This window comes from Vanacampus margaritifer, chromosome 4 (assembly GCF_051991255.1).
Source record: "Vanacampus margaritifer isolate UIUO_Vmar chromosome 4, RoL_Vmar_1.0, whole genome shotgun sequence".
In the NCBI taxonomy this organism is placed as follows: Eukaryota; Metazoa; Chordata; class Actinopteri; order Syngnathiformes; family Syngnathidae; genus Vanacampus; species Vanacampus margaritifer.
Genome location: NC_135435.1, coordinates 30,037,630 through 30,059,486, shown reverse-complemented (window position 1 = coordinate 30,059,486; position 21,857 = coordinate 30,037,630). Strand labels below are relative to the sequence as shown.

General features: G+C 40.1%; 1 protein-coding gene across 2 annotated transcripts in view; it reads left to right on the top strand.

The window, feature by feature from the left end:
• LOC144050747 (AT-rich interactive domain-containing protein 3B-like) overlaps positions 1-21,857 on the top strand; it is a 79,884-nt gene that overhangs the window by 51,593 nt on the left and 6,434 nt on the right. For both annotated transcript variants that reach the window (XM_077564316.1, XM_077564317.1), the window contains 2 exons: positions 18,713-18,896; positions 20,251-20,510. In XM_077564316.1, coding sequence (XP_077420442.1) covers positions 18,713-18,896; positions 20,251-20,510 — 444 coding nt within the window. The remainder of the gene's footprint in view (positions 1-18,712; positions 18,897-20,250; positions 20,511-21,857) is intronic.

Here is a 21,857-nt window from a genome sequence, read left to right as displayed (position 1 = left end):
TGTGATTGCGCTACATTCAAAAGAGATTTTTTTTTAAAAAAGATAAATAACTGTATTTCCAATCCAAATGAGGTATTGTTTCTACATTTAATTAGTTTTGGGTTTTATTTTCACCTTTGAGGGATAGAAAGGTTGTATAATGTGTTATTCTTTTTTTTTTTTTTTTTACTTCCCATTAACAGGACTGGACTTTTTGTTTTTGCACTGCAGTGATAATTAATCATGTTAAAAAGGGAGATGCAGAATGTGCATTTTGTGCCCCTCGACTTATCCGTGCATTACACCTTTGTAATAATTACATTATTTAAAAAAAAAAAAAGGTTGATCAATTAGGGGTGCAACGTTTGGTGTGGGATTATAGTCTGAGAAAAAACGCGGTTTTATGGTTATTTTTCTGGGCATAAAAAAAATCACATCAGCATTCTTTGAAAATGTTAATTTTTAACAACAAATAACTGAAAGTAAATTAAAAAAAAAAAGATGCTGCCTTTTAAAACAAATAAGTTAAAAAAATGAAATATAGTGTTGTGAGCGGAAATAATCGGTGTTGTTGAACAGCTGTGGTTATTTAATCCTGACGATTAATCGTAAAAACCGGTCAAAAGCCGCACCCCTAAAATCAACAGATATTAACACTGTATAGCTTATTTGAAGGATTATCTTAACCTTACCTTACCTATCATTTTGACATTGTGTTTTTAGAATGTTAAAATTCTAGCTAGCAGTTTGTGATGAAAACGGTTTTGACCAGGGTGCACATTACTGTCTACAGTATTTCCATCTTTTCCCATGGGTTAAATATCAAAATTTAGAAGAACTAATTAGTCCGAATTTCCGAGAACGGCTATTATGTCCTGAGCAATAAAGTTGCATATAACAAGGAAAGAAATAATCCCAACTATTTTGTAAGAACGTTTGACCTGAGTTGAGTGTTGTGCGACGAGCGCGCGAACCTGCAGCCACACATGAACCCACCGTGCTATCTCCGCACCCCCGCCACACTTGCTCCTCCATCTGTGTCCTGTGCGCGCTCTTAAAGCAATGCTTCCTGACCTCCACACCCCCGTGATGGATGGCACCAAACGCATTACGGCCCCCAAAGGAGCCCTCCGCCGGCACAATAGGCCTGAGCTCACTTCCACCAGCGTTACACGCGCACACAGCAGCAGCAGCAGGCCAAAGCAGCCGAGCCCTGAGTGCAAAGGGGCCTAATGGGAAACAAGATGCTTGACTTGAAGGAATGGACTTTAGGTTTGTCGACGCCACTTCACTGGCTGTGATTTGTTGTGTGTCTCAGATGGATGCAATTAACAGGTTATGTTGGGCAAGTTAAACAGCGTTTTTCCTCTTTCATTAATAAAAATACAGGAAAAATAACGAAAAGGTCACGGCGATTTAAATGACACTCAACCTTTGACGCCGTGCTCTGCCCATGCTCTGGCGTGAGAAGAAAAAAGCAATGTCATGATGGAGAATGAGATATGCCCATCCTTCCCGTTTCAGCTTGATCAGGCCATTTTGCTTTTCAAATTTTGCACCGATCCTCAAAAATAATCATCAGACTTTGAAGGGATATTCCTCGCACACTAAATGTCGTATGCAATAATGTTTCAGAATTTAACGTGGGTTTACCTGCTTCCAATTTGGGCTTAAGTAGAGGACAAGGAGTTTACCTCAAATGGCTGCTTTAAACCAAAACGGTGGACTGGTGCTGATCAATTTCGGTCGTGGGTCCTTGAGACTCTTCCGTACGTCCTGTTTTAATAGATTTGTTCACCAAATTCCGATTCAAATTTATTAAAACTTTACAAGATTCCCCACAAATTATCACCCAAGTTAAATGTCAGAAGCAACAAAGCTTGACATCCGTGCCTCTTTTGGGGTGACTTCCCGAGTGGGAATTGATCAAAATGGCCGACTTCCTGTGAGTTTTTCGCTAGCCTTATGATTACAGGGATACTTGACTCATTGGGCCATTTTCAACAGTAAGAAGATGATATTTTGTCTATAATTAATATAACGTCATTATTTTTCATGAAGAATTAATTCCTTCATAAAGCAATTTTCCCACTTGCCGTCGACTGAAGATGACATCACATGTGCTGAAGAAATAGGTCACGACCAATCATGGCTGGGTTTGCCGACCAAACCCAGAAAACAGGTGAGCCGTGATTGGTCGTTACCTATTTCCTCAGCACATGTGATGTCATCTTCTGTCGACAGCAAGTGGGAAAATGTGCTTTTAAAGGTATTAATTGTACTATACATGGAAAATAATGAAGTTATCAAAATATTAACTTTGTGGCTCAATGAATCCCTTTAACAAATCAATTTTGTCTATTTTTTTCTACTTTCTAAAAAAAATACAATAAAATTACCGTGAACTAAACATAATAATAATATATATTTTTACATTTAATTACAGTTAATCACGTTCCAGATAAATCATTCCAAATAAATTAATTAACCAGTTATTTACTGAGACAAATGAAAAAAAAAAAACATACTTGCATTTAATTAACACATTTTAGGGAATATGGATAAATGAATGCAAATAAAACAAAAATAACAGGAGTCTTGATCATTTCAATGTATGTGGCCTGTAGACCATTCTCTGCCCACCCCTTTTTGTTTCCACTGTAATCAATTATGAAATAATAGAACAATTCTACACATTTGTTTGTTTAATGGTCCTAAATGTAACTTGTCCTGTTTTTCTGCAAAGAGGCGAAACTTCAGTTCATTTAAACTCATTCATCGAATTCATGTTCATGGAGTTAATTTGAAGCCTCTTTGCATCAGTTACATCCTGCAAGAGCAAATAAACAAGCAGCTGTCACGCCTCCCGAAAGCCAAAAGCAATTACCATTGATGGCGGTTAAAATTTGGATGAGTCCCCGCCTCCCCCACCCTGGCACTTTCTATACCTTCCTCCTCTTTGAAAGGCGTATTGCTTTTTTCAGCTCTTGTATTGATCGCTGCAAAGAAGCTTGTCAGCTGATGGCTCTATCCGTCAATCTGGATGTCTGTTGACTCAAGCGGCTAATTTTCTTTCGCAGAGCCAATCTGACCAATCTGACAGGTGGCCGCCACCGTTATCACCTGCTAATTATATACAGGATCCTCTCAATAAATTGGAATGTGCTGGAAAAGTTCATTTATTTCAGTCGTTCAATTCAGTAAGTGGCTTTTCATTACATTCAAGCTGTCATCATCAAGTTAAGAAAATAAGCACTCATCAAGTGTTAATGATTTAAAAAATATATATATGAAATTCACTTTCTGAATTTTTATTTTTTTTTAAATGTAACTTTTTTGACAATATTTTAATTTATTGCGATGCTCATGTAATTAAAGTTTGTCATTGAGTTCATATTTTTTGTCTGTGTTTCTTATTTAAAATGTAGGGCTGTAACAAGAAGTTTCATTTAACGGTACATTTAACTGCCGCAATAGCCAGACGTTTACCATGTAAACAATAGCAGTGAAGCTTAAAGTCTGTTGCTAGTGGACCTCATGGTCAGAGATACTTAGATAAATACTTTTGCCGCTCTTGTTTTTGTATTCATTACCTTGAAAGAATGCAAAATATATATTATATTATAATATTATTATTATTATATATTATAATATTATATTAAATTATATAGTATAATATTATATTATAATATAGTATAATATTATAGTATAATATTATATTATAATATAGTATAATATTATATTATAATATTATATTATAATATAGTATAATATTATATTATAATATTATATTATAATAGATTATAATATAATATTATAATATAATATTATAATATAATATTATAATATTATAGTTTGGCATCTTTCTTTTTTTAAGGGAGATTTTATTTGCTGTACACAAAATAAAATACTTGTTTAGTATTTTTTTTTTTTTAACCTTAACTAATCTGAAATCAAAGTGTAAAATGTTCTACTTTATTTGCGAGTCAATTCTGTTTGTCAGCGAAAAATCTAATCTAAAGGAATCTACCTCCTTCTATTATGCATCCAGCATACCTTTCCGTCATGTCGCTTGTGTCGTAGCCATTCTTGACATTCTGTCACGAGGCCAAGACAATTGGGTTACTTTTCTTCAACTCGGTCTTCCTGTTAGACGTAAATATAGAGCGGAGGTCATCTGCCTGTCGGTTAAATAAATAGTAGTAGTTGTGTGTGCACGTGTGCTGGAAATGTATGCTTTTTCTCTTGTATTGCCTTAAACAGACTCTTGTTCATTTGCATGTAAAACTAGAAATGGGGGAAAAACAACCTTTCCATCATGATGATGATAGGTTGCCTTCCATTTTGGCAGCGGGGTGGAGTGACAGGTTTCCCGCAGCACTTATTCATGTATGCAGTACGTATGACGCACATTACATGACAGCCGCTCTAACATGGCTCTTTTATTTTCTTCTCTGAGCACCAAACCACTGTTGTACTTTGCTGTCCTTTTTTTTTTTTTTTTGTTTAAATAGGTTTCACGCCCGTGATTCTAGTGAGGTTACGCAGTACGGATAATGGATGTTTGGACATTTAGACCTGAGTGACCTACCGATCAGTGGTCTCACTTATGGATTCCTACTAAAAAGTGTACGATTTATTATTATTTTTTTTAAATACGTTAAGTCAGTTAAAATGAATGAACCATTCTGGCCAATGCTTTATGAGGGGTGAATCACGGCAACGATGCTTATCAACATGGTGGGGAAAAAAGGACGAGGAAAAAGAATTGCGACCCTTTGACCGTGTTGCCTACTGCTTTAGCGAGGGCAGGCGCCTTCGCACAAATCATCGGGAATGCAAATGAAACGACAAAAAGTCCTTTCAAACGATGTCATTTGTGTATATCGATGGCACATGATTAAAATGGAGTGAAGTGACATTCATTGTATTATTTTCAAGGAAAAGAGGGGTGATGACAATTTATTCATTATTTTATTGTTTTTCATGGAGGGGAAAAATGATGTCAGTTGACCACATTTTAAGGATGAGGACTGTGAAGGAGTAATGTCGCAAATGGAGACGGTAACATGCTTGACAGATAACTTCTCCTTTAGAGTCTTTTATTGCAAACAAAATGCAAGCAATGAAAAAGCAATGATACAACAAAAGTGTCCCAAAGACGTATTTATACATTTTTGTTTTTTCATGCTAGAGCATACAGAAGGCCTCTCAACTGCAGAGAACGGTTGAAGACATGGTAGTTATTACAAAAATGGCCAGCAGGTGGCAGCAGAGTAAAAGAGATCAACCAGGGCCATGTTAAAAAAAAGCTCATTGACTCACAGATTTATGAATAATGATGAAACTCAGCTATATTCTAATGTTATTTGCTGCAAAACCGAAACTGTATAAATTTACCTTTTTTTTTCCTGATGAAAGAAAAGACTCTAATCCTTCTTTTGGTAGGTTTCATGTTTTTATAGCATTAGAACACAATATTCTGTGGGCCTTGCAAAATCTGTCAAAATCCAGTAAAACAGCCGGGAGCGAAGGGGGTTGCTTCATTGAAAATGGCTGCGAGTGAATGAGTTAAAAAAAACTCACTTGTACACGTGCAAAGTCATTCCATCGACGACTAACCTTTTGATTTCAAGTGAAACTGGAAGTGAGAGGGGCATGATTTTACAATCTGGTTTTAATTCACCACCTCGCCAAACTTCATCACAAAATTTCCGTGTGCATTTAAATACAGCGACATGGCATCCCGAGATCAGAGGCCTCTTTATGTAATATGTGAAGTACTAAATCAGGGTTGTAAAAGTAAAAATTGGATGTTAAACTTCACCCCTTCCCCGTCTGAGCGTTTGCTTTGTGGGTCCTTAAAGGGAAGATTTCCGTTTTTACAAGGCGGTGTAAAAGGGAATATTACTTGATTTGTGTAGTGGCATTCAAGGAATGAAAAAAAAAAATGGTCATGAAAACTGTTTTTGCGGTGTTCTTAAATGATAGTCAGCCCCGTGTACCCCAATATTCACATCCCGGGCAACTAATCATCGTTCAACCCAATTGCCCATCCGTCCATCCATCCGACCGACCGTCCGTCGTTCTGCAGTTACTCTTGATCGGGGTGCGGTCAGTTGATCCCGGGGGACTTGGGTTACAGTTGAAGAGGCCATCTCACTTTTCGCAACCTTTTCAATACCCCCCTACCCTCAATTTGGCCAGGCGACCCATCTTCATGACTTGAGGAGTCGTATTTCTCGTTTTCTTTCACAGCGGCTCACGGGCGCATTGACCGCATCGGACAGGGTCGCCATGACAACCCTTCTCACAGGGATGCAGTGAGGTCTTCCATTTCTAGTCGTTTGGAAATTGTCTTGCAGAGCCGATTCGGTTGGCAGAGCAAACATTGCACTGATAAGTTAATCAGATGTATCCAGGATAAAACGACATTAACAAGGTGATGTCTATGAAACTAAGGAAGGGAAACGTTTGCAGAAACAGTCTAGCAGTTTAGGCATACAAAAAAAAAAAGGAAATGTAATACATTAGATCCTGCTATTCATGAGGTAGGGTAATTCTTCCTTTTTTTTTAATGTAAAAACGCCACCTGTTTTGTGAAGCTTAGACGTGATTGGTTGTCATTTTCAGTCGACTGAAAGTGACAAAATGGCCTAACTCTAACCCAAATAGTGTAAGAAGTATAAAATGTACTGTATATATTTTTGACTAAATCATTTATAGCAGTGGTCCTCAACCCTGATCCTCAGGAGCCGGTATCCAGCCTGTTTTCCATGTCTCCCACAGCCAACACAGGTGGAGATCGTTACCAGCCTTCTCCAGAGATTGCTGATTAGCTGATGATATGAATCACCTGTGTTGGCTGTGGGAGGCATGGAAAACAGGCTGGATACCGGTCCCTGAGGACCAGGGTTGGGGACCTCTGATTTATAGGATCATCTTTATTGACCAAGTGTGTTAAAAACACAAGGGTTTTGGACTCCAGTAGTTTCATTACAATGACAAAAAATAAATAAATAAAAATCCGAGGCAGGGTGGTTCACAACGGTACCAATATTATTATACAGTATGAGTTAGTTAGAGGTTGTCCGTCCGTCTTCTTCCGCTTATCCGGGGTCGGGTCGCGGGGGCAGCAGCTTTAGCAGGGAAGCCCAGACTTCCCTCTCCCCAGCCACTTCAGCCAGCTCATCCGACGGGACCCCAAGGCGTTCCCAGGACAGCCGAGAGACATAGTCTCTCCAGCGTGTCCTGGGTCGTCCCCGGGGCCTCCTGCCGGTAGGACATGCCCGGAACACCTCCCCAGGGAGGCGTCCAGGAGGCATCCGAACCAGATGCCCGAGCCACCTCAACTGGTTCCTCTCAACGTTACTTAGAGGTTGTGTGTCTAAAAAAAAAAGAAAACAGGCATCTAGAGATTTTAATAAGTTTCAAATGTGACTACAGCATGTAGGAGGGATAGTTTAAAAACTTAAGCAATTATTATTATTACTATGTTTTTTATGGTCTCAATATTGAGAATTTCCACCGAGTGTCTGGAACTTTAATGTTTGTTAAAAAATCAACCGTCCCTGACAGGCTGACAAAGTTCACGTGTTCCAGCTGCTGCGTATTGCCAGCCCACATCTGCTCGCAATATTTTGACACGCCAACACTAATAAATAGAAGGCGGAGAGTTACTCCACGAAACACTTGTCAAGCAGATCTCCGCGGCTCAGCCGGCGCGCTCACAACATCGCGAAGACACTTTTATGATTTGAAGCTCGGCGGCATGTAAATGTTCCGCGCGTACACTACACACTTTTTTATGAGATTCTCCGTTTGAAGTTTGGCCGCGGATGCCGTCCAACTGTAGCTGAATTCAGATTTATTGCCATTTTGCTCTGAAGCAAATTGTAATCGCACACTTTTGCTTCTAATTGTGTCATTATTCGCGGCCTGACAAGCTCCCCGCAGCTTTGTGAGCAACTCCTGGTGAAATTTACAACTTGTGACTGCGATTTGGAGCCCTGCCAGTAGTTTCCACTGTGGACTTGACACAGCGCACAAGACATCCTTTAATGTATCGGCAGGCTTCCTTCTCCCTTGTAATGCATACGAAGACTGCTCCCGCCGCGTCCTGGGGAAAATCTAGTGACTTCATCTACCAGTCTGTATGAGTTTTTTTCCCCTTTGTGTATTTGAAGATGGTAAATGATCCTCAGAGATGAACAGTCTTGGTTGCATCAGACCCACTCTTGTGCAATCATATCAAACACCGCACTGTATTTGCTCATGTCATGTCACCAGAGCACCTTTTGACCACTCTGTAATCAGATTACTTTGTCGTTTGTCTGCCTTCATCTGTGACTAGATCCTTTTTTTTCGTCGTATCACATTATTGCAGTTCAGGGATGAAACGTGGAGGCAATTAGCACTGTCAACAGTAATTGATTATCAAGTTAATCAATAACTATTTTAACTCATTTTCTCCCCCAAATTTAGAAATACATTCTAGTTTAAATATTACCAGTGTCCCAAAGATGTATTTATACATTTTTCGTTTTTTATGCTAAAGCATACAGAAGGCTTTGATGCAGGGTCTCAACTAAATAGAATGCGTGAAGCAACGGTATCTATTACTAAAATAGCCAGCAGGTGGCAGCAGAGTATAAGAAATCAAACAGGGCCATGTTGCAACAAGCTGTTGTCGCCACAGTTCTGAACAGATTTGTGAATGATGATGAAACTTGGCTATATTCTAATGCTAATTGCTGCAAAACGGAAGCAGATAGAAATATATGATGAAAGAAGAGACTCTAATCTTTCTTTTGGAAGGTTCCATGTTTTCATAGCAATAGAACACAATATTCTGTGGGCCTTGCAAAATCAGTCAAAATCCAGTGAAACAGCCGGGAGCGAAGTGGGTTGCTTCAGTGAAAATTGCTGCCAGTGAATGAGTTAGTGATCAAGTAATCGTTTGGAGACACTTTTTTTTTTTATTAAAATTGTCCAAATCTCTGATTTCAGCATATCAGCAGTAATTGTTCACTGATTTTTGTGGTCATTCATGAAAGAAGACTGATTATCTTCTATGTTTAATCAAAATAAGACATTTGCAAACATCTGTTTTTACTTTGGAAAACGATGACCAAACCGGTAACATAGTATATCAATCCCCTTTTTTTTTTTTTAATCACTATATTAATACAAAGTACGAAATAAACACCAATCACTGGTTAAGAAGCAGTAATCAGGGGGAAAATGCTTTTTTAAGGCACTTTAATGCAAAATTCTAATTAATCGATTGAATGATCGATTAATCGAAAATAGTTGATAGTGACAGCACTAAAAGGCAATTGATCAGTTCCAATCAGTGGCAGTCCAGAACTCAAAAATCTCATAAATTGGCGCACTTCCTTGCGTTCGTGCCCTTGCAGGCGGGAAAGTCGCAAGTGCACTTTTCAGCAGCGTCTAGCAAGAAGATGCTCCCAAACACGCACAATTTTCTATTACAATTTTAGTAAATCGCAATTATGTTGGTGTTCATATTATCTTGCAGTGATTTAAAAAAAAAAAAAAAAAAGGAAAAAAAAGTGCTTTAATGTATTTTAAGGGGCAGCAGTGTTTTTCTCTTGAACGCCGATTTTGACTTGGCTGGCGGCTCTGAAACGGATCCCCCGCGATGAACGCTGGTCGACTGCATCGACTCACAGAATATGGACTTAATTAGATGAGCGTCCCTCAACAGTGTATCCCCAACCCCCTTGTCAGCTGTGGCTTAGAAACACGTGCTTAGAATAGCAATGCATCTCTAGTGTAGCGTTACATCGAACCTACCTTATGTGGCGCGTGCACATCTTGAACACTTGATATGAATTGCTTGCTTGGACTAAAGATAGCAAATTCCACACACTCCAGGCTTTTTTACCTTTTATGTCCCTGAGCGTACATTCAAAATCAAACAAACATCCCGCCGGCGTGTACGGCGAGGACCTGACAATATGCTGCCCCTCACCTGACATGTATAAACCAAACAGCCAGGCTCTGCCAGACTTAAAGTAAACTTTTGGCGTGTGCAGACTCTCGTTCGTCCTGTCACTTGATCTGCACCACATCAGTGGAGGCCTCCGACACTACCATCAAGTGTTTTTAAAACTTTTTTTTTTTTTTTTTTTTTTTTACATTTTAACACATTCACTGCCATTGACGACTATAGACGTCAAAAATGTATGGGAACTATTTCTATTAGTTTAACAATTTTTCATTTCATTGCATTTTTTATGAAAACCTGTATTTTTTACTGTACATTAATAACAGATATAAAATTATCATGCAATTAATTATGATTACACGGCCCTTATTTTCATTTTTTTTTAAATTAGGCCCATCAGGCGATTACATTTTTAAAATTGTAATTAATCACATGACTTCACTGGTTAACTAACGATTAATCACAAATGTTATATCTGTTCTAAATTTGCAATAAATTGTTTTCTAGGTTTTCATACTCTTGTTAGCAAAAGTGGATTTTTTTTTTTAACTAATAGAAAAAGTTCAAATGAATTTTTGACGTCAATGGTAGTGAATGAGTTCATATCAAGTTTGATTGACATTTGTGGGCTTGATAATCATTTTGATCTTAAAAAAACCCAACAATTATTACATGGTGACACATCCCTTTTGCTGGGGTGAACGTGGAGGGAAGAGGAAGCTCTCAGACACTTCCACGGGGCCGAGGGTCTGTTTGTGTTGGCTGACACCTTCCTTACAGCAGTCATCCACGTTTGCTCCTCCCCCATCCTCACTAGTTTTTTTTTTTTTTGTTTCACCAGAAGCTGAAAATGCTCCTTTAACCCTCCAAACTTATGAGAATTTGCCGTTCGCTGGAATTGCGAAGACATGACTGTAAAACAAAAGATAGCAGATAATGTTTCTCCTTTTTTGACTGTTTTCGTTTCAGTTAAAGCTCACGGTGTTCGCTTGCGGCTGGCTGGGTGAAACATTCATTTCCAGTCTGTCACGAGGATGTAACTCAATTATTATAAAAGAATATTGCAAAAAATTGCCCATCATGTAACATCAGGGGATATTTAATTTCATCAGGGGGCACCCGATTGATTTATTATGGAAGCCCTTTAATGGGAGCAGCTGTTTCCTGCTATAAAAGAAGAAGAAGAAAAAAAAAAAGGTCAAGGGTCAAATTAAATGACCATGTTCCTTCTTTTTTGGCCACAAATTGAGAAAGAAGGCTTGGGCTGTAGTGTGAGGAATCGAATGTAATGGTTTTATTTAGGGCTGCAGCTAATATTATTTTAATAATTGATTAATCTGTTCTGTTGTTGATGAATTGATTACTACTTTGGTCCATAATGTGTCAGCCATATTGTGGTTTGTTGTTGATTTCCAAAGTAAAAGTAGTAGTTGCAAAATTTGTCAAAAGCTTGAGTCTATGGGCCACTCTGATAGGTCATTTTTAGTGGAGGAGAGCTTCTGAATTTCTTTCTCCTTTTTTTTTTTTTTTAAACCCTCACATTTATTTGTGTTATTCGTCTGTTAATTTGTCTCTTATTTGAGCAGACCTTTTCCAGGTCGCTTGGTTTTTTCAAACGTTGTCAAATTGACTAATGTTCCGGCATTTGTTCATAATTGTGACATACTCGCATGTGCAGACTTCCTCCCTTTTCGAAATGTTTTTCTGTGTTACTTTTAGACCGAAACATTTATGTCACTGTTTTTAGTTACACGCCAACAACAGTTAGTCTCAACAAGAACAATTTTATGAGACCCATTTTCAGATGTCACCAAAATATAGCCGTGCTTTTTGAAACGTTCGATGACGGCAACTTTGACAAAATCATTCGCGTTCACAAACGGCTACAAAACCGACTGCCGTTCTCAAATGAATGTAACCTACGCAGATTTAAAAAAAATATGTTTTTCACTGTTTTGACAGGGATGATTGTGTGGTTGAAGTTAACGCTTTGAGAAATGTTTTCCAAAAGTTTGTGCTTTCCGTCTTCTGAGTTGCGATTGTCGCCAGTCAGTTTAGACAAGGGGTCTCAAACTCAATTTATGTCAGGGCTGCTGGAGATAATCTCCGTGTGTCTGGGCCGCATCAAGTATTCCACAAAAAAAGGCTTCAAGTATTCAAAAGAAGTACAATTAATCTAATCGTCTCAATCTTTAACTCATTTGCTCCCAAAACCGTATAAATACGTTCTATTTTAAATGTGTCCCAAAGATGTATTTATTTTTATTTTTTTATGTTTTTAATGCTAGAGCACACATAAGGCTTTGATTCAGCCCCTCAACTGCAAAGAATGGTGGTAGAAATGGTAATTACAAAAACAGCCAGCAGGTGGCAGCAGAGCAAAAGAGATCAACCAGGGCCATGTTGAAAAAAAAAGCTAATTTACCCACAGATTTGTGATGATGAAATTTAGCTATATTCTAATGCTAATTTCTGCAAAACGGAAACAGATACAAATACTAACCCTAACCCTTTTTTTCATGATGAAAGAACAGACTCTAATCTTTCTTATGGTAGGTTCCATGTTTTTATAGCAATAGAACACAATATTCTGTGGGCCTTGCAAAATCAGTCCAAATCCAGTAAAACAGCTGGGAGCGAAGGGGGTTGCTTCAGTGAAAATGGCTGCGAGTGAATGAGTTAATGACTTTCATGTCACATAGCGAGCCACAAAATATCATGCGGTTGGCCTCAAATGGCCCCGGACCGCAGGTTTGAGGCCCCTTGTTTATACGTTCTCAGTTTTTCAAAACAATGCATTTTTCAGTGGTTAGACAGGAACGATCACACGTAAACAAGCCACCAAAAGGGAACCGTTTTTACTTGATTGTCCCACAATCTGGTTTGAGATATTTTGTCGACTCGAGTGAAATGTCTTTTCCACTTCCATCAACGCCGCCTATCTGCGTGTCTCCATCTGCGGTCGCGCTCCCTATCATTACCAGTCTAGCCACTGGAGGGCTTCAACCGTGGGGCAGAGGAAGGACCCACTCGGGGAGTGGTCCGGGGGTGCTCAAAGCGACCCCTGACCCCCGGTGCCATTAATCACTAGGCTCCTGATGGCCGTGTCCCTGGGGGGAAATCAGTCCGGGGCAAAGGATGATGGGAGGTGAAGCCTGCAGCCAATTACAGATGGGCCGGGAGCAGCTGAGTGGACAGATCAGGGCTTTATAAGGGAGATGAAATGAGTAGCGGCTCGCCATGTGAGCCCAACGGGACTCGCGCCCTTCTCAATGCCACGTCATCACCGACACTCCCCACCGACGGCGCTGCTGGCCAGTAAAGGGAGCAGACGGAGAAGTCGGAACAATTACAAGGGCAGACATGGCCGCCCGTGATGAAAGCGCACTTGGCTGTGCTGTGATCAAAAGAGGTGTTTGGGAGCCGTCCAATTAGGCTGCTTGGACTTAAACGGTGCAGATGTTGCACACCAAAGGCAAAAGCGGCTTTGTTGACTTTCTGGACACAGCTGTTGCGAATGTGATTTAAATAAATAAATAATACCGAATGGTTAAAGGGGAAGTCAACCATAAACATTTCTTGAAAATAATAGATGTGACCTCACTGTTTTTATCCATGTGAGGGGGCGGCCATTTTGCCATTTGCTGTCGATTGCGATCGCACCCCACTGAAATGTGAAACTTTGTGTTGACTAATTAATGTCGTCTAAGGTTTCAAACGCAGCCCCGCACCACTTAGGATAGACACAAAATTAAGTCGGGACAGTAAGCGGCGGCTAGGCATCAAGCCCTGCCGCGCGCGTAATTGACCACCCAACTCAAATGTTGAAATTGCCGTTTTAACACAAAATGAATACACCATAATAATATGTACCCAAAAATATGATTGCAAAAGACAAATTGACCTCAAAATGATTGGCTTACATCAGAAGTGCACGTGCAACCAAGACATTACGCAGATGCGATCGGCTGCATTTACAGATAGTTTGCATTTTATGCCAAATCGGTGACGGGCTGTTATGCGGAGCGTCTGTAGCTGCTGAATCCGTCTACTTTTCTTTCTTTTTTTTTTTTTCTGGAGAGCTCAGTATTGTTCATTCGGTAATTTTACCGATTTGACATGTCATCATCATTGCGCTCCTTTTTTTTATATATATATTTATAGATTTATATATATATATATATTTTTTTTTTTTTTTTGGTATTTTATTTAATTTTTTGTATGTGGGTGAATATGTGTATGTGCGTGCGTGCATTCATTCATTAGTTCACCTAAAACCTATATAAAAAATAAATAAAAATCCGTCTACTGACGTGGCTGTAAAATCGGGACTTGGATGCTTTGGATGAGACGACAGCGCCACACCGTTGACCGCCAGGGTGTTTTAAAAGCACATCTGTCTTTGTACACGTGAAGTGTGACGCGAGCTGTTTGCGACCTCACGAGCAGCTGGCCAGGCCACCGCCACGTCGGTGGGGGCAGGGCGAGGTTGCGGGGCAAAGCGCTCTTGTGTCATTTGTTGTGGGCTCATTGTTGCGGCGTGAAAACATGGCTTCCTGCTGACCTGCACTTTAATTCACACATCAATAACCCCTGGCTGACCTCTGACCCCGCCGCTTGTACTAATTGTTTGATGCGGGCTTGATGCTGCATCAAATATGTGACAGACAAGCACAGCCGACGCTTTTGATCCGCCTTCTGTGGAAACGTGGCAAAAAAGACAATAGCCACGTTTGGAGTCATCCGCTTGTGTCAAGTACCCTGTAGCGCTTGCGTTTCTTGTGATGTTACTTCTTTAGTCAAACCTAACGAAAGGAAAAATGTAGTAGCAAACGTTTTCTTTCTCGGTGAAAGAAGCTAGATTTGCTAAACACGTAAAAACCCGTAATCTGTGGGTCTTGAAAGATGAATAATCATCCGGCGTCACCTTGTTGAATATGTAATTGTATCAGTGTCTGTTTGCAAAGGAAGCTGGCGCTGTTGTTTTGCCTCACCTTAACTGGCTTTGCAGATTAGACCAATGTTTCCCTGCCGCAACATTTATCTGCAGCTTTGGCCAGTCAAGCAGCATCAACATCTGTATGGCAGGCTTCTGTCCCACAAGATACTTTTTTTTGCCAGTGCTCTACATTTTCTCGGTTTTCTATTTCAGAATACTTTTGTTGACTTTACTTTTTTTTTTTTTTTTTAAAGCAATTCCCCCCATAGGAAATAATGGAAATAATTCCGGTTCATGACATGTCAGCATTTTTTGCAGTGGTCCTCTCTTTGCTCTACATTTTCTCCGCGTCTGACATCTTACGCGTGCTTTTTTTTTTTTCTACACCCTGACAACTGACTCCCATTCATTCCATTGAGCTCGTATCCGCTATGACCTGCTGTACGCGCCCCATTGTTGACGTCTAGAATGAGGAAAGAGCAACGCCAGAAAATGCTTTATCGCCATCGCTTCACATGACAACATGTGAGCAGGCATGTAAACATGAGCTCATTTACAGCGTGCTCAAATACGAGCCCGGCCTCGCGCTTGTACATCTGTTTGCGTTTGCCATTTAGCTATTATTACCTTGTGTTTACATTATGACAATCTTGTAAAAAGGGAAAACTATTGGGCCATTTTCCATTCACACAAGCCAGCAGAAATGATTGAGAATGCAAATCAATATCAAGTGCAAGGATTCATTTTGTGCATTTTTTTTTCACAAAATCAACTCACTCAAAATGTTAGTATAAATGAGGTACCGTTTATCCTGCATATCATACCAAATCCACACCAAAAAATATTAGGCCTAATTCTGTTGTAGTATATAGGCCAATATCAAACCTGGTGTAAGCGCAGCTAAGACATATCTGCCGTCTAGTGGTGAGCATTGATATTACAACTTAAAACTACAGTCGATGCATATTCGCAGTTCAACCACACCTGCAAATTTATTCTTATTTTTTCCTATTTTCCTATTTCTTTAAAAAAAAAAATATATATATATATTTTTCGTTTTTGCAAATGAGGGTTTTTTCCTTTCCTTTTATCCTGGACTTCTTCCCCCGATTATTACACATTTTTCATGGAAAAAATATTGAATGTTTATCAGCATTTTTAAAAGAATAATTCTGATGATTTTTTTCTCCTCCTTCAAAACAAATATATACTTTTTGGCCAGGGGGAATTAATCCAAGGCTATTTCGGTGTGTGTTTTGGCCTGTGAGCCGCCAGTTTCCCGTCCCTGGTCCAGAACTCGTGTCCAGCCCAGAATTTGACTTCCTGTTCTGAGGCAGGTCCGTTTGCCCACGTAGCCCCCGTTGCACGTGTCTTAAAGACATGTTGCTCAAATGAATCAGGGCTAATCTGGGCGGCCTGATCGCCGCTGTTCGCCAAAGTCATTAATGAGTCCAATTCCAGGTTAAGGGGCTGAAGGATTGACGGGAATTAACCGGGCAGGGCGACTCTGCATACGAGTGGCCCTGTGTGTGCGCCTCGGGTGTGTGGATTTACTGCCGCAATCCTCTAAATGAGCTTCATTATACTGGACTATCCTGCAGGTTCCACCCACTGCTGTCCGTGGATTAGCAGGTTGCTGTGACTCGAACCACACCCTCCCCCCACCCTGTGATTCTCTTACATAGTGCGACAACAATTTGTATGTCTTTTATATCTATTTTCAGATCCATAGATGGTCCCAGTGGACATGACATATTCACGTCTAAACCAATAAAACGCATCATTTGGATGATGTCAACACTTTTGGTTCACGATTGGATCTTAACTAACCAATCACAATCGCAATTGATTTGCATAATGTTCATGTTAAAAAATTGCATATAAGCTTGGTAAGTTTACAACACGCTACAGCCATATTATCCTGGCGTCTACTATAAAAACTGAAAACATGACATGACCCCCCCCCCAAAAAAAAAAAAATCCATGGTGTTCTTATGTGGGAAAAGAGTCGAAATCAGCAACAAAAAATAAATAAATAATGAAAGAAATTTTACAAAGCAGAAAAAATGCAGGCTCCAAAATGACTTTTTTTATGTACCACAAAAAATTACTACAAAATGGGAAATCATGTCACAAGACTGAATTTGCTTTTAATATTTAATTGGTTGGGTTTACATGACCTGGACGTTTGGTCACAAACATTAGTAAACATGCTTTTTTTTTTTTTTTTCTTTTTTTTTCTGGAGAGCTCAGTATTGTTCATTCGGTAATTTTACCGATTGACATGTCATCATCATTGCTCTCCTTTTTATTTAATTTGTATTTATTTTTTGTATGTGGGTGATTATGTGTATGTGAGTGTGTATTCATTAGTTCACCTAAAAAAAATAGTAAACATGCATAACAATCATTCTAGATCACGAGTACCATCCATCAGCAATATTATAACATGGACATTTATGTATTGTTTAGGGCACCCGTGTCAAACTCAAGGTCCGGGGGCCAAATCTGGCCCATCACATCGTATTGTGGCCTACTGAAGCAAATAAAGTGCATCTACGTTGTTTTCTGATGAAAACTATCTTGTAACTATGTGACCAAAATGAGTTTGACATGCCTTGTTTAGAAAAACAAAAGTGTGACTCTTTGTCTGCCCAATTTCGTTGCTTTCAATCAAATGAAAAAATAAGTCAAGAATTGAAAAGAATAAAATGACACACGCATTGGCGCCGCCCTCCTTCACCTCCCTTTCTAACCCCGCCCGCTGCTCACCACACGCTCCCTGCAAGCTTGAGTGCAGATAAGCTGTTGACAAGATTAATGCATCTGTATCAAAAGTCTCGAGCCGCTCGGCTTTGTGTTGTTTGCGAATCCCCTTTTCCAGGTCAAGCCAGATTGCATTAACTGGGCTAATATGTTTTCAAGCCAAATTTAACAGGCGTGTAGGACACATGCCGGCCTGCTCGCCACCCTCGGCCCATGCGCTCTCCCGGTAATCATGACCATTTTTTTTCATAATGAGGAAAAAACATATCATCAGGGTTTTCCCCCCCAAAGTTTGATACAAATCTGACATTGGCTAATTCCCGGACTCCTTCAGACATAAACTTCTATTAGAAATGAATTGCCACCAAGTTTGAATGATCCATACAAGACAATCAGGTGATGCTGCCCCCCAAAGTCAGTTTAACATCTTTCATGAGTAGAGCCACCAAAAAGTTTTTTTTTTTTTTTTTTTTTTTTTCCTGGAGAGCTCAGTATTGTTCATTCGGTAATTTTACCGATTTGACATGTCATCATCATTGCTCTCCTTTTTATATATATATAATATATATATATATATATATATATATATATATATATATTTATTTATTTATTTTATTTTTTTGTATTATTTTTTTTGGTTTGTGGGTGAATTTGTGTATGTGCGTGTGTGCATTCATTAGTTCACCTAAAACCTATAAAAAAAATAATAAAAAAAATCCCATACCGTTTCCCTAAACCGAACACTTCCAGCCACAGTCGTGAGGCCGTCAGGAAACCCACCAGAGCCACCAAAAAGTTTGAAGAAGCCATGCAGGAAAAGATACAGGAAGCTTTGGAATTATTCCTTATCCGCATGAGATTTTAGAGTTTTTACACCCCTCCCAGTTTTCTGTGATTACAAGCCTAAACAATGGAGAACTTGTCTGGCTAGTGTGTCACAAATGCATGTGCAAACAAGAAATTCATTGACATTACAACCACGTGATGCCTTTTCCACTTGATGACCCAGATTGCGTGGAATCATGCATGCTTTGCTTTTTCCCTTCCTACGCCAGGAACCCCGGTCAACCGTATCCCCATCATGGCCAAGCAAGTGCTGGATCTGTATATGCTCTACAAGCTGGTGACGGAGAAGGGAGGCCTGGTGGAAGTCATCAACAAGAAGATCTGGAGAGAGATCACCAAGGGACTCAACTTGCCCACTTCCATCACCAGCGCCGCGTTCACCCTTCGCACACAGTAAGACACAAAATGGCCGACAACAGTCAGTTTTGAAGTGATTTGCTGTTTGTATCCATGAAGCGCATTTGGGTGGGCTTTAACATGACGGAAAACTTTGACATTTTGGAAATTTCAGGTGTCCCAAAAGCCCTGAAAAGTTTGATCAATTTAGATGCTAATCTTAGCTTTTGCCTAACAAAAAAAAGTCTCAAGGAGCCATAACCAAAATTGAAGAGGAAGTGTGCTGTTTTGGTTTGAAGCAGCCATTTTGGGCGAATTCCAGGGGGTCGGACTTTGACAGTTTTATCCATTGACTTTAAACTGGCCGTACATGACTATCACGACACAACGCGTCCAGAACAGGACGTCGGCCATTTTTGACCATTTCCGGTGCTTGTACTTTGACAAACTCTCCCAAATGAGCCCCAATTGGAAGCGTCCTTGACAGATGGGCGATGGTAAATTGTGCCGATTTCAAAGTCATAGTTGAACCATTTGGAGGATTCACCGCCTGGCAGTCATTGCCGTTTACAGCTTTCATAATGCAACATCTCGGCTTTTGTTTTCTTTCCCAGCAGTTCCATTAACAATGCGGGATGCATCAAATGTTCTCACGGACCACATAGTGCGCGACCCTCGTTACCCCGTGTTTGCCAATCTAGCCACCAGCGCGCGTTTGTGTTTGTAAACATGCCATTTGTCTCCTCCGCCGAGCCACTTTACTTTCTCACATCCATTCCCCCCGAGTCCATTACATCACTTTGATCGATCGCTATCGATTTATTGAGCCATTGGTCGGGTTCAGAGTTCACCGGGACTAAGGCTGCTTGAGTGACAGCTTGAAGCTGGAGAACGCTCCCGTCTTGTGCCGCCGCCGTACGTATAGAAAAGCTGCAATGGACTGTCACACACCACACTGTCCACTAATAAGGATGCCCTAATGAAGCCTTATGTATTTTTAATGTGCTCCGCAGGCTCTATCTAATGGATGCCGGGGCTCTTAGCGCCGTATTGATCCGCCGTGATGCAGTCAGCATACATAATACTGCATGTTCATTTTAACGTGCCTTCTAATGGCAGAGAGAACGCTGGAGCTGTGACTGTGCATTTACTCCATGACGTCAGCACAACACTCAGCATGTTTTGCACACTTAGACACACCGCAGTCTCCTCTTGGCTGCAGCGCTGCCCTCGGTCTCCTCTCCGATCAACAATGGAGGAGAGCAAAGCTGTCCTGTTTTTACTTCTGGACTACTGGAAGGAGAAATAAAGTGCAGGCTGTGGACTAATAAATACGACACACACTATTAACCGTAATCTCCTCAAATCTATTTGAACTCAAGGCCACTTGAAATTTCGTATCTCGTTTCAGGTACATGAAGTATTTGTACCCCTACGAGTGCGAGCGTAAGGGCCTTAGCTCCCCGGGCGAACTCCAGGCCGCCATCGACAGCAACCGGCGCGAGGGCCGCCGCCCCAGCTACAGCAGCAGTCTCTTCCGCTTCTCGCCGTCGCCAAGCACCGCCCCTCACATCCTCTCGCCTCCCAAGATGCACCTCTCCGCCATCGGGCCCGGCACCTCTGCCGCCCTCAACGGCCTGCACGGCTCGCCGGGGTCCGTCCTGAAGAAAGGTAATGGAAGCGTTAAGCGTAGGCTCACTGGACTCAACATTAGGTACACCCGCACCAGCTGAGATGTATAGAAAATCCGTCTAAGCAAGAATAACATGCTTACTTTTGGTATAAATTTGGCATTGTCTATGATTTGGGTCACACGGAGAGCTGTTTGTAATAATACGAACATCGAATTAAAATTCCATAATGGTTGTTTACGTTGTAGTTTGATTCACAGTGAGAGTATGGTGGGGGGGTGACCAGATATAGAGAAATGGCTCCCCCTGTTGTCCATTTGTAGTAACTGCAGGCCGTCTTTGCTTGCTTGCAGCTCAGTACTACTACTTCTAATGCTGTGTTCACTACTGCTGGGAAATTGGGAAACATCAGTCAAAAGTAAAATAAATAAAACATTGTCCACACAAGTGGATTTGTATAATTTTATATAAAGTTCTCTGGGGGGAAAAAGCTCTATAATAACATTGTATTGTTTTTTGTGTGTGATGATTTGACTTGCATTTATTTGCAGAAAATGTTGATATTAGTGTTTGGAATCTGGGAGTTAATTTCTCACAAATTTATAGAATAAACAAGTCAATTTTACTCAAACGTATAATTAGCAAGATAAGGGGAAGAGAAGGAGATCTTTTTTTATTTATGTGATTGAAAGGAAATTTCTTCCCAGTTTTATAGAAGGTGGCGTTAAAGGGACGGGAAAAAAAGTCAACAAAAAAAAAATCTGTACAATATGTTCTATGCAGCTTAACACAATATTCTGATTGATTTTGTGTTTGTAGAAAATGAATTAAGCAGCAAAGTCCACCCATTTTATCCATCTCATGAGGCGGCCATTTTGCCTTGTACAGCCACTGGCTGTCGAGTGAAAATGACATCGCAGTTGCTTTTGGCACAGGTCTAGACCAATCACAGCTCTGTTTGCAAACGTCACATGACCAAATTCAGGTGAACTGTGATTGGTCGTTACCTGAGCCCTGTGATGTCATTTTCACTTGACCCCCTGGGATGGATAAAAATGAGTGGATTTTTATACTTAATTAATATTCCACAAACACAATATTAATCAGAATGCCATGTTTAGGGCTACATAAAATATATTGTGAAGAAACAAACTTTAATTTAATATGCCTTGCAGTTGAACTTTGAATTATTATTTTTTTTGGTATTTTCTTTATTATGTAGGAATTTTACTGTTAAGTCCTCAGAGGGCCAAATCGATTGTTGTTGGGCTTTTTCATATTAAAAATGGCTTCTATTTTGTTTTGCATAAATGTGCCCACCCCTCCATATTCACACCTAACTGACAAATACGCACGCCAGTGTTTTTTCATCATGATACTTGGTCAC